This window comes from Crassostrea angulata, chromosome 4, assembly GCF_025612915.1.
Source record: "Crassostrea angulata isolate pt1a10 chromosome 4, ASM2561291v2, whole genome shotgun sequence".
Taxonomy (NCBI): Eukaryota; Metazoa; Mollusca; class Bivalvia; order Ostreida; family Ostreidae; genus Magallana; species Magallana angulata.
The window spans coordinates 42,950,626-42,966,433 of NC_069114.1; the positions used below are offsets into that span (position 1 = coordinate 42,950,626).

At 35.8% G+C, this 15,808-nt stretch overlaps 1 protein-coding gene across 1 annotated transcript in view; it reads left to right on the top strand.

The window, feature by feature from the left end:
- The window catches only part of LOC128180465 (uncharacterized), a 71,602-nt gene that overhangs the window by 14,297 nt on the left and 41,497 nt on the right, over positions 1-15,808 (top strand). The window contains exons 8-32 of the mRNA XM_052848589.1: positions 1,392-1,640; positions 3,245-3,600; positions 3,850-3,930; positions 4,752-4,860; positions 5,019-5,297; positions 5,769-6,044; positions 6,307-6,561; positions 6,877-7,265; positions 7,578-7,640; positions 8,038-8,143; positions 8,447-8,683; positions 9,018-9,175; positions 9,303-9,411; positions 9,838-9,968; positions 10,088-10,105; positions 10,260-10,347; positions 10,708-10,932; positions 11,352-11,588; positions 11,778-12,035; positions 12,227-12,481; positions 12,869-13,266; positions 13,609-13,717; positions 13,981-14,226; positions 14,536-14,802; positions 14,926-15,192. Coding sequence (XP_052704549.1) covers positions 1,392-1,640; positions 3,245-3,600; positions 3,850-3,930; positions 4,752-4,860; positions 5,019-5,297; positions 5,769-6,044; positions 6,307-6,561; positions 6,877-7,265; positions 7,578-7,640; positions 8,038-8,143; positions 8,447-8,683; positions 9,018-9,175; positions 9,303-9,411; positions 9,838-9,968; positions 10,088-10,105; positions 10,260-10,347; positions 10,708-10,932; positions 11,352-11,588; positions 11,778-12,035; positions 12,227-12,481; positions 12,869-13,266; positions 13,609-13,717; positions 13,981-14,226; positions 14,536-14,802; positions 14,926-15,192 — 5,166 coding nt within the window. The remainder of the gene's footprint in view (positions 1-1,391; positions 1,641-3,244; positions 3,601-3,849; positions 3,931-4,751; positions 4,861-5,018; positions 5,298-5,768; positions 6,045-6,306; positions 6,562-6,876; positions 7,266-7,577; positions 7,641-8,037; positions 8,144-8,446; positions 8,684-9,017; positions 9,176-9,302; positions 9,412-9,837; positions 9,969-10,087; positions 10,106-10,259; positions 10,348-10,707; positions 10,933-11,351; positions 11,589-11,777; positions 12,036-12,226; positions 12,482-12,868; positions 13,267-13,608; positions 13,718-13,980; positions 14,227-14,535; positions 14,803-14,925; positions 15,193-15,808) is intronic.

The following is a 15,808-nucleotide window of genomic DNA, read 5'->3' on the forward strand; positions in this document are numbered from 1 at the left end:
TAGTACTTCATACTTAGACATTAGTCTTAATCAAATCTGTAGGGATGTAGACAATAGTACACCTTGTCAGCTATATGACATTTTACAATGTTCTTTGATTTTAACAAGTTTTGACTAGTCAGTTATGCATTAATTATCCTCTTATGAAAACTCAAAAGTTCAAAACATGGTTCCTTCATACACCATTGTTATTTTAATTGCTTTTAAGGCTATAGTCAGGTATAGGTGCATCTGTACAGTTATCATAAACATAATATCATAAGTTCCATTTTCTGGTTATATGGTAAATGTGAAAATGGGACGTGAAAATAAAGTGTGACTGTGTCACTAACTCAGTATGCAACACACATAAGAAGAAGCCAATCAGCCCCACTCATAGTATATATCTCCCTAAAACAGAAGCATAAAACTGTCAAGTGTCAATTAATTGTTAAAACAACATGTGTGATTATTAAATTTTTACTTGTAACACAAACACTAATTATAACAGTTTATTTTGTGCTTTGAATCATAAATCTGTAAAACACAAAACTTGAAATTCAAAAAGCTGGACTAAAATTTGTACATTAGCAGCTATTTTCTTCATGGCAAAAGAGTAGCTAACATCATTCATACAAAATTAAGACACAATTGTTTACTAAATTATGATTTACACAGAAGAAATATTGTTGATTCTCCAAATTGCATATGTGGAAAGAAAGAAGATGTATATCATTTTTTATTTGTTCGCAAACTATTTTCTAATGCAAGGAATACCTTATTTAATGAACTATTCCAAATACAAAATTTAGGTATTATAGATTCGCATACTTTACTATGGGGTAATGACAACCTAGATTATAAAACTAATGTTAGAATTTTCACAGCTGTGCAGAACTTTATAATCAATTCTCGCAGATTTACATAAGTATAGTATTTTGTTCTTTACCATTTTTTTTTTCAATATATGTGTATATACCTGTACCATGTTTTATGACAATTGCAAATTACTTGTAATTGGGTGAGAACCTAGTAAGTTGCAAGAACTTGTGTTCGAACCCTTTGTATATTATATATACAATAAAATATGTTCAAACCAAGGTATAGAAGTCTTTGAGAATAGGTGATCTGGTGAACTTAAGATTCATAAACTGACTGTGAAATGGGAAAGTATGATAAATTGGTTTTTGATGCTTATTGTTAATATCTTATATCCTAAACATAAGTTTAAGTTGGACTAATTAAAGAAATTAAGATTATAAATTTGTATTTCCCAGTATTTCCCAGTTTAATGAAAAACAGTAGTATTTACCACCGGTAATTCCCACCACTGGTATTTCCCGGCCAACCCTGACGTAAACTGCTTTTGCTTTAATTTGTTTTTGATTTTGTGCATTTCTTTAATATAACAGTGGAATTGAAAAGATGACCAGATGTGTTCAGTATATGATAAACGGATGCAAAAATCCCTCGAATATGACCATAGAGAAGATAGATCCAAAAGTACGGCAGATTTTCTCCCTGGCCGCGGATCACTGCCCAGTGAAGAGCCTGTTGGAGATGAGGGGGTCCTGTTACCCCAGTAAATGTGATATCAACCAGGCCCTGGGCTGCTTTGCGATTCCAACAGAGAGTGACATTGCCTCGGGACAGACATGCAGGTAGATATCAGCTTTAATGGAGAATTATTATATACATTTAATGTTCTTTTCATGTAGTTTAGCAGTACTTTGTTGACTCAGGTCAGTACCGTAATGTCGCGTGTATAACACACACTTTTTTTTCAGCCAAAATTTGATCAAAAGTGGGGGGTGCGTGTTATACATAGGACTAAAATTTTACCTCATTCTTTCAAGCTTGATTCTTAATACCTCGGGAGACGTGAATGCCGATATAGCGTGTTATGCAAGTTGTATGAGTGTATATTTTCTGCTGATATAGCGCGTTATGCAAGTTGTACGAGTGTATACTAAATACAAAATTTACTGCATCAGAAATACCTTATTCTTAGTTTTATTTCCATGTATTGAAATATTTATCCACTCTCAACACTATTTCTTGCATAAAACAAGTTTAAATATCGCCAGTGTATTCGCCATTACGTAAGCAATCACCTGTTGACTCGGCGCGTGGTCAATGTTTGTTTAACAATTTCCGGTGTCAGAAGCATGCACCTGTCTTGTGTCGGACTTCACAGGGTGTTTTCAAGTGCATGAAGATTAGCGATTATTCTGATTTTATTAAACTTGATTACTTCGTGTCCAGTTATGCAGTTAAACGTTATTGCTTTACAAAGACACTGCTAAAAATACATCGATCATTTGTACGACTTGATAATGACGATATACGACATACATATGTTTCTTCAGAATGTTTATTTAACTACAATCAATGAGTTTGACTATAATTAATCAATTAAATCATTTCTTTTGATGTTGTTTTGGTTTATATCTGTAAACATTATAACTTTTAAGCTTGGTTGCCGTTCTTCCCTACGTATGATGATCTTCAACTTTTCCACTGTTTTACGAAGTTTCTAATGATATTTGATACCGCCCATGTAAATCATGCCATCCTTTTTAAGTAAAATTGTAAGAACTTTGACTCTAATATCGCTTGGGCAATGTTCCGATCACAAAATTACAGTAATTGCGCTTGGGTTACAAAATTATCATTAAACATCGATAGTTATTTGGAAAAATGGCGGCCGTCAATTTTCATCATTGTGCTGTGTTCCGATCACAAAATTAAAGAAATTGCGCATGGATTATAAAATTATCACGAAACATTGATTGTTTTGGGGGAAATTGCGGCCGTTGATTTCGCCATTTTTTGGGTGCGTGTTATAAATAGGACCTGCTGTTTTTTCGCTATTTTTTGGTCAACTTTGGGGGCTGCGTATTATACACGAGTGCGTATTATACACGATACATTACGGTATGTTTGTGCACACTATTAAAGTAACAGTATTTCTTTAGACATCAAAAATTGAAAGTTTTAGAATTTAGAATGATAAACATATACACAGTCTAAAGTAATAAATGTAAAGATATTTAAATAAATAGTTTTACAACTAAGTTTATTATTTTTGAATTGTCTGGTTAAATTGAATTATCTGCATGTATGGTATTCTGTTCATAGAATATTTTTCAAAATATAATTTTAAAATATCCAAATTAAGATGGAAAATTTCAAGCCAACATGAAAAACTTGACTTTCAAAACTCAAGCTTAATGGAAGACTCATTTGCAAATCTATATTTTAGTTTTGTGAATAAAACCCTATCCTGTATAATGGAAAACACCAATGGCTGTGGAATGTTGGAGGCAGCCCAGCCAGTGGCCTACGCACTGAAGCAGTACGTTGATTGGTTGAAGCCCTACTGTATGAATGTGATGGTCGATCAGATGTTACAGTCTCTCCCTAACTGCACGGTTCAATACCTGGATGGATTCAATTTCCTCCTGGTCCATTCCACCAACTTTACACAAGACTTCTGTGCCCTCCATATGCATGTTTCCAGCCATTGTGAAGATACGAAGAATTTGCCTGCACTACCAAGATATAACCAGGCCAAAATGTACGCCAGGGGTGCTATGATTTCGTGGATGTGTGAGCGCAGTAAGTCAGTTAAGGAAGGAAATGTGTAAAGTTTGGTGTAGATTTTGTTGAATGGGGCAGTTAGCAATACCAATTGAAACTAATATTTAAAGAAAAAATCTAAGGTTATTGCTCAAATGTGGCAAGATTAGAATTCATTATATCAAACTACTCTTAAGCATTCTTTGAAGTAATGTAAATCACAAGGTTAAATAGACATTGTGCATCTGAATTATGACAGTGTTGAGACCTTTGACCTCTTTTTTGTAGAGGGATATGGTAAAGTGATGAATGAAACAACGATGAAGAAAAGAATAGAGGAGCTATACATGGAGTCCAAGGATCTGACAGGTAAATCTACTGTAGGTTCCTAATTAAACGCGCAAAATTGCAAGAAGCCCGTGCACATCTCGCAAATTTTATAATCTCGCTTTTATTTTTCGAGCATGTGTAAACTACATGAAACTTTGATAAAAGATTTAGCATTCGCAATTTTAAGTTCTCGCGATTTGATGGAAAACGGTTGAATCGCGGAATTAAGTTCTCACATTAAATAAGGAATCTACAATATACTGTGGTTTCATCAATATTTGTTGAATACCAATTTTCATGGATTTCATTATTCAGTTGATCCAGGAAATTAAGTGTTCATTAAAATGCAATTTCTATTTACATTTTGTGTTGATAGGGTCATTGACCATAAATTTACATATCCTTGAAACTGTGAATTTCACTTTATCCACGAAAATTGATACCCTTGAATATTAATGAAACCACAGTACTGCAGTTGTTAAGGATCAGAAAAATTGTGTAGCATCCTTATGCATTATTTTTTGGCTTTTGTGGCTTAAAGTGATTGAACCAATTAGCCAAGTAATTGCAGTCAGTACTTGTTATTGTTGATATATTGGGGAAGTAATGAATTGTCAATTATTATTGTTTCATAAGTAAAATTTGTTTTAAATTACTTAATGAAAAAATGTTACATGAACAGGATATTTCAAAGAAAGTTGTGCTCATGTCATTGTGAAGCTATTTCTATAAGGTATCAAATAAAACATTCTGACTCTTTCAAATCAGTAAAACATATGTACTAAGTATTCATACCAGTTGCCAAATGGATAAATTGTCACAATGACCAGAAATGTTATAATTAGGTTCTTTAAATGTAGAAACAGAGATGATGAACTATGGAATGGCTGGCTCTTGCTTGGTTACATACTTTTATCGACTGATGGAGTTCACCTCTCTTCCCATCCCACAACGCAAAGGACTTTGCAGGTATAAAGTCAGTTTTATAGAATTTACCAGCATATTTTACTATAATTTACAAATCGAGGCATCCATAATTCCAGTTGACCTCCCATAGAAAATAGAAGAAATACAGACGTGCATTATTATATATGAATAAACATGTTTGTATTTTTTGTCATTCACAGTGGCATAGAGTACACCCAAAAATGTGTCCACGATCACTTTGCTAATGCGAGTGATGCCAGAAAACAGACAGCGATGGATGCAATGAGTGTGGTGATGATGTTACACAAGCAGGTCTGTCCGGTGGAGATGATGGATAATATGGAGATGATGGACAGAATGGACAATGGGGAGATGGACAGGGAGCCCACCTGTAATGTCAACGCCAGCATGTGGTGCCTGGGTAAACTTGGTCAGTACCTGTCCACCGCCTCAGCCTTCCACCCCGACGCCCAGTGTGGGTAAGTCTAAGGTCAAAGACAGGAGGGGGGGGGGGGGGAACACACACTGCAGGGGGTGTAACTCCTCAAATCCTTCCTGACCAACTTTGTTATCAATATTCATTATCCTGGTATACAATATACAGAACACTGTTTTGTGTACTGGTGAGCACTTATGATTCATAAAGATTTTAATGTGCATTTTCAACAAGTTAGTCAGTCAAGTAAAATGCAAGTCATGTTTAAAATGGTAATGAATATTTATTATGATATTAAGTTACTGATTTATATTAATATATGGCTCATTTTAGTTGGATTTTATTCTTTGAATTATAGATATACACATATATATGTACCTTTTGTTGCAAATACATGTACTGTAAACATGTAACTATAATTCAACATTTTAGAGCTGTGAAAATGGCAATGCATTGTGCTTATAACAACGCAACAAATACATGTATCATAAGTAACTATAATTCAACATTTCAGAGCTGTGAAAATGGCAATGCATTGTGTTTATAACAATGCAATGAACTGTACTGACTCTGAAAAAGCAATGGTAAAAGAAGCCATGGATCCCATTCTGAGCCTGTCTGGGTCGTACTGTAAGGCTGACATGGAGGAGGACTGTAATATAACCAAGGCTCTGGTTGATCAGTTCATTCCAAAGACGTGTGACAAGACCGCTGTTGAAAATTGCTTGAACTGGTACAACAATGCGAAGGATTATTATGCAGCAGCCAATAACACCAAAGCTATCTGCAGGTAATGGAGAGTCCCATAAATCACAGTAACTGCAAGGTTATTGGCTATTTATTGCCCATACATGTAGATTCAATTAAAGTTTATGTAAAATTGTAAATTTTTTTTAAAAAAGGTGAACAACCTATATTAAGATAAGTGAAATTTGCAGAAAAAATAACCTGTTAACTTTTAGTTTTTAATCTAGCAATGAATGTATGACTTTATTTTTAAACATCCTACACTTTTAAAATATGAAATAATTCCAGGATTTGTTTTTTGACAGCATGGGGCACCAGGCTATGTTGTGTATGCAGGTTCACTTCAGAGGCTGTGAACAAGTATACCTAACCAACACTGTAAATCCTCAAGTAGAAAGCCTAAAGGCAGAGCTACAGTCCAAGTGTATGGACATGATGAAAAATGAGTCCAGTGAACAGAAAAATTCCACCCAGAAATGTGAGATGCAACCTGCTCTTGTTCCCTGTGTTGGTGACATTGAATTGTGTTTCAACAGCATGGATCCAACAGAAATATGCTCGTGAGTACAATCATCACTTTGTTAGAAACAAAGAATAGGTCTCTCTCAACATGTACATGTATGGAGATTCTGTTCACAGTAAAATGGTCAGGATCCATGGATTATGTTGACCCAGCATTCTGTATAGACAGCTTTGTAGAAAATAATTAGATTCCGTTTTATTTTTGGCACTTTGGGTTGATAACCTGCAGATTAAGTTTTGTTTTAACTCTACCCAGTTGCAACAAAGCAAAGACCAAAGATTACTTTTCCACTTATTACTAAACTCTTTTAAAGTAAACTGATATGGCAGAGAATTTTGTTTCTTTGTTGCAGAAATCAAGCACATTTAAAGTCTTGCATCAGCTTAATGATGAGAGGCTGTGACAAATACATGGTGTATTCCTACTCAAACTCCATCAAGATGAACCAAGAGTCACTGGAAGCTGTCATCAATGGATCTTGTGACCTCCTCCCATCATCCTCTCTTCCCACAATGCCAAGCAATTTCTCCCAAGACATGAAGTGCATTGCAGGAAATCATGTGTTTGAGAAGTATCTATTCAATAATTCTGCATCTCAGAAGAACTTGTGTGAAGTGTTCATGAAGATGTCAGATTGTGTCCTAGACAACAGTGGCTCTGTGGCTCTCCCTTGGAGGAAAGCTCTGGAGTCTGTCAGCCATTTGGTGAAGAAGCAAGTCTACTTCAGATGCAAGGTTGTAGGTGAGCTCAATGGATACAAAGGAATACAATATGAAACAATTTGCTTTTGAAGCTGTAGTAATGTTCGTTTTAAATCAACTCAACATTTTTCCATTTACATATTATCTGCATTGTTCTTTTGTATAGACAATTTCATCTTCACTAGCCAAGGGTTTACAAACCACTATGCTCTCTAGTATAGAAATGGATTGTTAACCCTTGCTTAGTGAAGATGAGATACTTTGGGTATTTAAATTGAGTATAATATTGTTGCATGTTAATCAAATAATAAAAAACTTAATTGAGTTAAAAAAGTTTGGATATTTTTTACAGATAATTTGAAATTGGCATACCAGGATGATGGACTGAATGTAACTGATTTTGAAATTCCAAAGAGTAAGTTTTTAATTTGGTTATTTGATTTTTTTTCTGAAAAAAAATTATTGTTGGTTTAATTTTCTCATTCATAAGCATAACTATGACTATTAATGCTACTAGAGAAAATTCTTACAAAGCTTTTCTTTTATTCATGTTTGAATTATAGTATGTTAACTCTTGTTATCTCATACTAGATGGGACTGGTTAAAAACTTCATGATATCTGAGTACTTGAGATATCAAGGGTAAAATAATTAAAGTATAAGTAATTTGGACTTACAAATACTTTGACATATCCATTGTATTTGAGAAATCAGTGTTAGAGATGGCAAGTTTAACTTTATATAGTCCAAACAGAATGCAAAATAATATTCATTTATAATGTAATTTTACTGATTGATATGAACATTGTATAGATGCCTCCTGTGATGTCATGACAGCGTCAATGTGTCTGAACAACTACGCCGCCTCTAACATCTTCCCAGCATTCTACCCAATCAAGGAGAGGGAGATGACATGCAGGTAAATCGAAGATATTGGAATAAGAAATCAGTTTATTGTTTGCATAGAAAAGAATGGAAAAGGAAATAAAGTACAGGTTATGATTTGAAATTCTTTTTATCAATCACCAATGACAAAGAAACATCTTGCTGAAAGTATTAAAGAAATATATAATTATGAAGTGTTTTGAATGCTAAAATTCATTTGCCAGGCATTCTTTTTATGATGGCAAAGTTTCTTTTTTGGAAATTTTGTTTCAAACAGAAATGAATTCAACATTGTGTATGTATATATACTGAAATACTGTGCTTCCTGTTATTTTAGGAAACGCAAGTCAGATGTAGCCTGCATCCAGAAGAGTTTATCCGGCTGCCCGGCCGCCATTAAGATGAAGACCCTCCATGTGATGGACTGGTTCAATAGCATCGGTAAGAGTGTGGGAATCTGTAACGAGGAACCACCAAGGAAATGTCAACCAAAGGAGGCCATGAAATGCGTGAGCATGCTCAGTGAAGGGGTCATGAGATTTGGAATGACAAAGGAAGCGCCTGCTGTCTGCTCGTGAGTAAAATGAAATCATTGGCAAGGAGAGAATGCAGATGATGATCTCAGTTCAATGCTTAATAAAGTTTGATCATTTGTCAATGTCTCTTTCTTGTAAATCCTAGTTTGGATTTATAGTTTGTTATACAGTTTATGTCTAGAAGTTATTACAGATTAGATGAAGTATTGCAAATATAATTTAACTTTTAAAAAACATTAGCAACCTATGAAAAGGGTTCTAAACAAGTTGATGCCGCAGGGGTGTATTTTCCACTGTATAATGATGTTAAGCATATTGTTTGATTTTATAAACAGCTAATTAAGTTGATGTTTGTGATGTTTTTTTCTGCAGAGGTATATTTTCCACTGAGATGTGTGTGATAGAGTACACAATGGGATGTGAGGCGGAAGTCAGAGCTTCTGTGGAGGACGCTTACAGAGATGTGTCGGCCATTGCTGTCAAAACCTGCCAGATGGACGGCGAGAGACTGAAGGAGGTCACAGTCAGAGGTCAGCGGAGACCCACCCTTAATTATCTTCATCTTACACATATAAATAAGCAGATAGAAAATATGTATCTCATACAAATATGTTCAGGTAAATATTTGATTGACATGTTATATTTGTGAAATTGTAGAAGAAATGTGTGATATGAAGAAAGCCAAAATGTGCTTGACTGGAATGTTTGATGCAGTTGCTATGACAACTGTTGCTACGGAAGCTGTGGATAATACGAAACTTTGCAGGTAATTCAAACACATTTCATAGTTAGTCTACCGTAAAGTCTTGTGTATAATATGCACCCTTTTTTTCAGCCAAAATTTGATCAAAAGATTAGGGGGGGGTTGCGTATTATACCTTTTAAGAACAAACTTTCACCCCATGTCGATGAAAATTTTCTTAGAGTGCAAATTATTCAAAGGAACAGCAGTTTTTTGAGCATTTTTCACCCAACTTTGGGGGTGCATATTATACACGTGCGTGCCATACACGAGACTTTACATAATTAGTATATAGTGGTCTATGATCATTTAATCAATATTAAGTAAACAAAATTGGATATAAGGAATGTGTATGAGAAAGTGACGACTTCAATTACTCTGGTATATTAATTGTGTTTAACCATTTGTATAGAAAAACTCAATGTTAAACAAAGCTAATTTGTGATTCAGTGAGCTGCACATGATGGCTGAGTGTGTGGAGAGGAGCAGCATGAGTTGTGGGGAGATGGAGAGGATGAAGATCTCCGCCCACAAACCACTCATCATGGCTCTGCTCATGGGAACCTGCTCCGAGCAAAAAGGTGATTCATTCAGATTGTCTATTTACTCTCTCTTTTAAGTGGCGGAATTGATATTCTGATGTCCAAATAAAAGTGTTATGTTTCTAGCTTTTCTGAACTGCTCTTGCTTCTATTTTCAGAGGAAATGGAGACTTATGGTAAGATACCTGTAATTTGGGGTTATAAAATATAAACCAGAGATTATATTGATTTCAAAAATTTATAAAGCAATAGAAATTGCTGAATAGCCTAGTTTTTGCAGTTACATGTACAGTACATGACATTCTATTCCGAGCACCTGTTGCCTTTCAGAGTCTGGCCACTGTAAGATGACCGCTGTGCGGTGCCTGAGGGATTACATCGAGATCTCGGCCATGGACTCTCTCTCAGACTACTGCAGGTAAAAACTGACACACAGTATTGTATCAGGGTCTCATCATGAAGGGTCTTAAAAATCATTAAGAATTATTTGATGAATGGAGATTTCAGTGGCTTGCTTCAGTTGGTAACATTTTGTGCCTTGTGTATGTGTACAATCATGTACATTCTGGTTTGCTCCAAGATGAAAGATTAGAAGCATTTAGATTTTGGACTCCCCTTTGGTTTTCAGACTGTTAAGGGTGAATCATTTGACAAAAGCTTATTCATCAAGATCAAAGTTAAAATCTTTAATTTAATTTCCAAAAAATTTTTTCCTTGATGTATCCAATATATTGAATTAATATCAAACAACTGTATTGTTTTTTTTTCTTAATTTAAGACAAGTGCCCCTGACCATGAAGTGCCTGTCTGAAGTGATGCCGACCTGTGACAAGAAGATCAAGGGCCTGCTGAGTATGGCGGTGGATCACATCGGGGAGACATCCAGGGGGCTGTGTAAGTCCGAGGGCTGTAACATGGAGCTGGCCTCTATGTGTATGACAGAGGTGGGGGCCCTGTTAAAGATGCCTCCCCAGACCTATGCCGAGTCTTCTCTCTGGTGTGGGTAAGTATCGATGGAGGAACTAAGAATTAATGATGGTCTGTTGATTAAGAAGTATTCAGTCTTAGTAGGATGATTTTTGAAGAAATATTGTTAAACTGTTCAAAACATATTGTCAAGTAAACAAGGAAAAATGCATTTCAAGTTATATTTCAAATTGATAGAATTTAACTTAGAATCTTTCGGGTATTAAGATGGGGTTTGAAATATTTTTACTAAAACAACCTAGTATGATGTATGATATAGCATTAATCTTAAAAACTTATTTTGGTCAAAATGTAGGTTTATTCTGTGCATAAACTTCAGCTATACCACACTGACAGACATAGATACTCTACCTGATGTTCACATAGCAGTGTAAGAATATAGAAAAAGAAAAAAGAAATTTTTCTTAGTCTGATTATTTGTGATTTGTTTTATAGATTTGTGAAGCAGGCCCTGAGGTGTACAGAGATGCACGGCCATTCCTGTGACATGAGACGGAGCCCTCTGTCAGAGTCGTGGTACAACTCCAGTATGTGGATGGTCCATGTCCTCTGTAAGGACGACCCTGACCCTAACCCCATCCTCTCTGTGGCCCCAGCCTACCAGCTGGAGGGACTGTTCTCTCTCCTGTCTCTGCTGGGAAATCCCTACTCAACTAAAGAAACCATTTGTCCGTAAGTTGCTCAGAGTCAATGTACATAACTTTTATATGATTAAAGACATTTGAATTCTGAACAACTTTTTGATAGGTACAAATAAGTTGAATCTTATCATATTCTATTTCATTAAATTATTCATGTTGGAGTGTCAAAGAAAACAAGTAAATATAAGATGGTTGATTATAAATCTTGATCAATTTCCAGGCATTACAGGCAGATGATGATGTCAGTGTATGAGGCGGGCTTTGTCCTGAGCCCCGAGATGTATGCCCAGATGATACAGGTTTACAGTCTCCCAATAAAGACAGTGGGTTACATGTGTACTACTGGAGAGGAGGACTATGTCATGTCAGACAGGAAGGCCACCTGTGATGTAAAGGCTGCCTATAAGTGTGGGGAGGAAGCCATGCTCCATTCTCATATCACTAATAGTATTTTCTTTGGCTGGAAACCAGTTTGTGAGTGAGTATGCTTTTGATTTGAAATTATAAATTAATATGTCTACAAAAATATGCAAGTGTCTGTGAAAAAGGCAATATATATTGATTTACTTTAAAAAAAAAAAAACTTAAGAAATATTCAGCTTGACAAAATAAATTTTTTATAATTTGTAGATTTGATGGTCATAATTCTTAGTAATAAATTGTTTGTAGCGCTTTGGAAAAAATGACATGCTGTATTCAGACCGTAACCAGTGAATGCATGGACCACGACTCGGTACTCGCTGTCAGCTCAATGTACCATGAGATGTATGCCATTGTCGGAGATAAGTGCTCTCCTCGAGACATCTCGGCTCGAGTCATGAAGACCTGTCCTATCCCTATACCAAAAAAGTGTGAGGTTGCTAATGCTGTGAACAAGTGTCTATTGAACATTGGTTCTGAGGCTGATAAAAGACAAATCTGCACGTAAGTTTGTGAATAGTTGAAAAAATATAGAGTATCGTTAGTTGATATTTGCTTTAATTTAAAGTATGCTATACTGTGGTATTGTTGGAATTTATGATAGACCAATGTTTTTGGATTTTGATGTTGCCCAGCCCCTTTCCACAAATTTAGTCCCTTGTGAATTCTTAAACACTACATTTTTGTATTACTGAATGATGAACCATATACGAAAATAGTCCACCAATGAAGTATTGTTTCAAATAATTTTAAAACTAAAAATGTTAAGCCATTAATCAACAGTAATCCCCTTCCCACAAAATTAATGTGAAGGGGTTCCTGGAATATTGTACTAATGAATGTAAGTGCTTCAAACCTTATCTTAGAATAACAGCGCTGATAATTTTGCAGTGAGCTCCCAAATGTTATAAAATGTGTGAAAGAGCACACGGAGGGCTGTGCAGCTACCCAAAATGCCCCTCTGGAGTGGATAGTGAGGAAGTACAAGGAGTGGCAGCAGTCTTCCTGTGACCTAAGTCGTGTGGATCCCCAGGTGATGGCCAAGGACGACACCTCAGAGCTGGCCAACTGTAGCATGATATTCATGGACAGCTTCTACAAGGGTCTGACTACACGGACCGACATCATGCAAGCTTTCTGTATGTCCATGGAAGAGGAAGAGAGATGTCTGAGACAGGCCAAGCATATCCCCCTCACTATACAGTTCAACCTGGCAGAGGACATGAATAGACATGCGGAGTACAGGAAGATGTGTAACAGGAGCTTCAGTAGCCAGCCCGCTCCTAGTGGTAGGTCTATAAAATTTTGTTAATCTAACCTTTCATTGTAGTTTGGCATGGAGACATGCATATTTTTAAAAAATATTGAATATTCCTTTGATTGGTGTTTTGAAGTTAGTTCAATCAATTCAACAACAAAATATTGACTTCATTCATTTGTTAGCATCATTTGAAAGTCATGGCACATGTATGAAAAATTATGATGGATTGTTTTAGGGCATATACAAGTTTTTTTTTTTTTTTTTTAAAAGGCCTCAATATACATAAACTAGTCATTTCTCTTCACGAAATGTTCATTTTCATGTTAAGGCAAAGAAAAAAACTTTGATGTTGTAACCATTGCTGTTGTAGAACCAGCAGGTTGTATGGTAGACATGGCTTCCCTGTGTCTGGTGTCGTATGGCACAAGTCTGATGAACTGGAGGATGGTTCCAATGTCTGACCGGGTCTCCATGTGTGGGTAAGGAAGCTTTTTTAGCATTGAACATTTATTACACATACATATAAAATAAATTCAGAGCATTTATTACAGAGGTAAATGTATTATCTACATGCAGTCATTATTGTGAAAAATATCTAAATGTAAATGCGACAATTTGAAAAAAAAGAAGCTTATGTAACATGCTTTCTTCACAGAAATTAGTTTTACTTTGAATATGCAAGTTATCAAGAAAGCAACCGTATGATGAAGGGACACTAACAGGACATATATTGTTTTGACAGAAAAGCTCTGGACATCTATGGCTGTGTCAATGCCAGCGTACAGGCGTGTTCCCAGCAGAGACAGGACATGTTTAGGGAGGGCCTGTCCACGCTGACCGACCTCCACCGTGAGGTGTGTCCCTCCATACTGCCGGCCATTAAACAGATGGACTATGTCTGCAGCCCCGATGTGGCCTCCATGTGTATCCAGCACTATGGAATGTACTTGAGTGGGGCCACTCCCAGCAAACAAGGCGAAGCATGCAGGTAGGGGATGTAGGAGACCCCTTTGTCTGTTTCTGTTTATAATCATTCAGTGAATAATGTATTTAGGGAACAAAAGATTTGTAAATTGTTCCTTAATTTGAAGGTTTTTAGTCTCTATAAATGATAGCAAAAATCTCTTTTCTTTAGAAAATAATATTATATAACAAATTTGCTTAAAAATTATTTTTTGTATGCACTTATTTTCAGTGTCATGTTCTTAATCCTTTTATTTTGATCAATATAATTGATATTTTCCTCCATACATGTATACACTGTATATCATGAATATGGCATGTGTCCTTTTTGTAGTAAATTCCACAAGACCTTGGAATGTGTGCACATGTCCACTAAGAACTGTTCTGAGGCGGTCAAGGAGTCGTTCTCCTCGTCTCTGGTTCAGGCCCGTAACATGCTGGGTAACTCCTGCCCATTGTTGTCCAGTGTCATGTGTAACATGGCCAGGTGGGAGACCACACTCAGTTACTCCAGGTGTGAACCGACCAAGGCGAACCAATGTATGCTGGATCTGGAAAGTTATTCCAGGGCCAATATGACTAAAATGGACGGAATGTGCATGTAAGAAACATTTATTTAGTAGAAAGCTAATTTTTAAATTTGCTGACACAGTACTTCAGACTTGATACAAAATTGTATAACATACTTATATCAATATGAATTCTGAGTTGTTTTGTTAATCAGGAAATATGCTGCCACAGTCGAATGTGTTCTACAAAATACGATGACCTGTGACCATGATGATGTCAAGGAAATTAATGTCACCATGCATGTGGTCATGGCGACCCTTGGTGAGGAGTGCATGAAGCTTGCTGCCTCACAGACAAACACTGAGATACCTGAGGCAACCTTCCCCCTGCTGACAGCTCTCCATGACTGTCGCCCCGAACCAGAGTGTACCACACGATGGTTGGACTGTGCTCCAGATATGAATGTCACTGTTGTTTGCAAGTACGTAACTGTTAATATTAAAAGATGTGTTCGTAGAGTTTAGCTACTCATTTGAAAAAGGTTTTTTGTCTAATGAAAATTGTTTCCTGTAGTTTATTTTGCTGATTATAATACTGTAAAAGTGGTTATATATGCATGGAGAAAAATTACTCTAGTTACGCAGAAAGCTTAAAACTGCGTAAAGCACCCACATGTGTATGGTAAAAAAAAATAAAAGATTTAGTGTAGTTATTCATGCATTTGCGTATTTAGTGCCGGCATGTATAGTTTGTCTTCAGACAAGTTTAACGCATACGATACTTAACCACCAGCATTAATAACCACATTTAGTTTTTGAAGCAGATAAATCTGATATCTTACGTTATGAACAATTTCATCTTGCCTTCTTTTATTGAAAGTTCTGACGAATCTACCATCTTCTTTGAATTCTGAGGATTTTTATATCTTAATTTCTTGATAATGATATAGCTTTTACATAATTGTGTATCTACTTTTATCTCAATTAATGCAACTTATCTTCTAGAATTGAAATACATATAGACTTGAAATTCAGGTTGTATATGATGTAATTATGTGGTAGAAATTTTATTTTGTGTATTGATAAAGGAATGTAAAG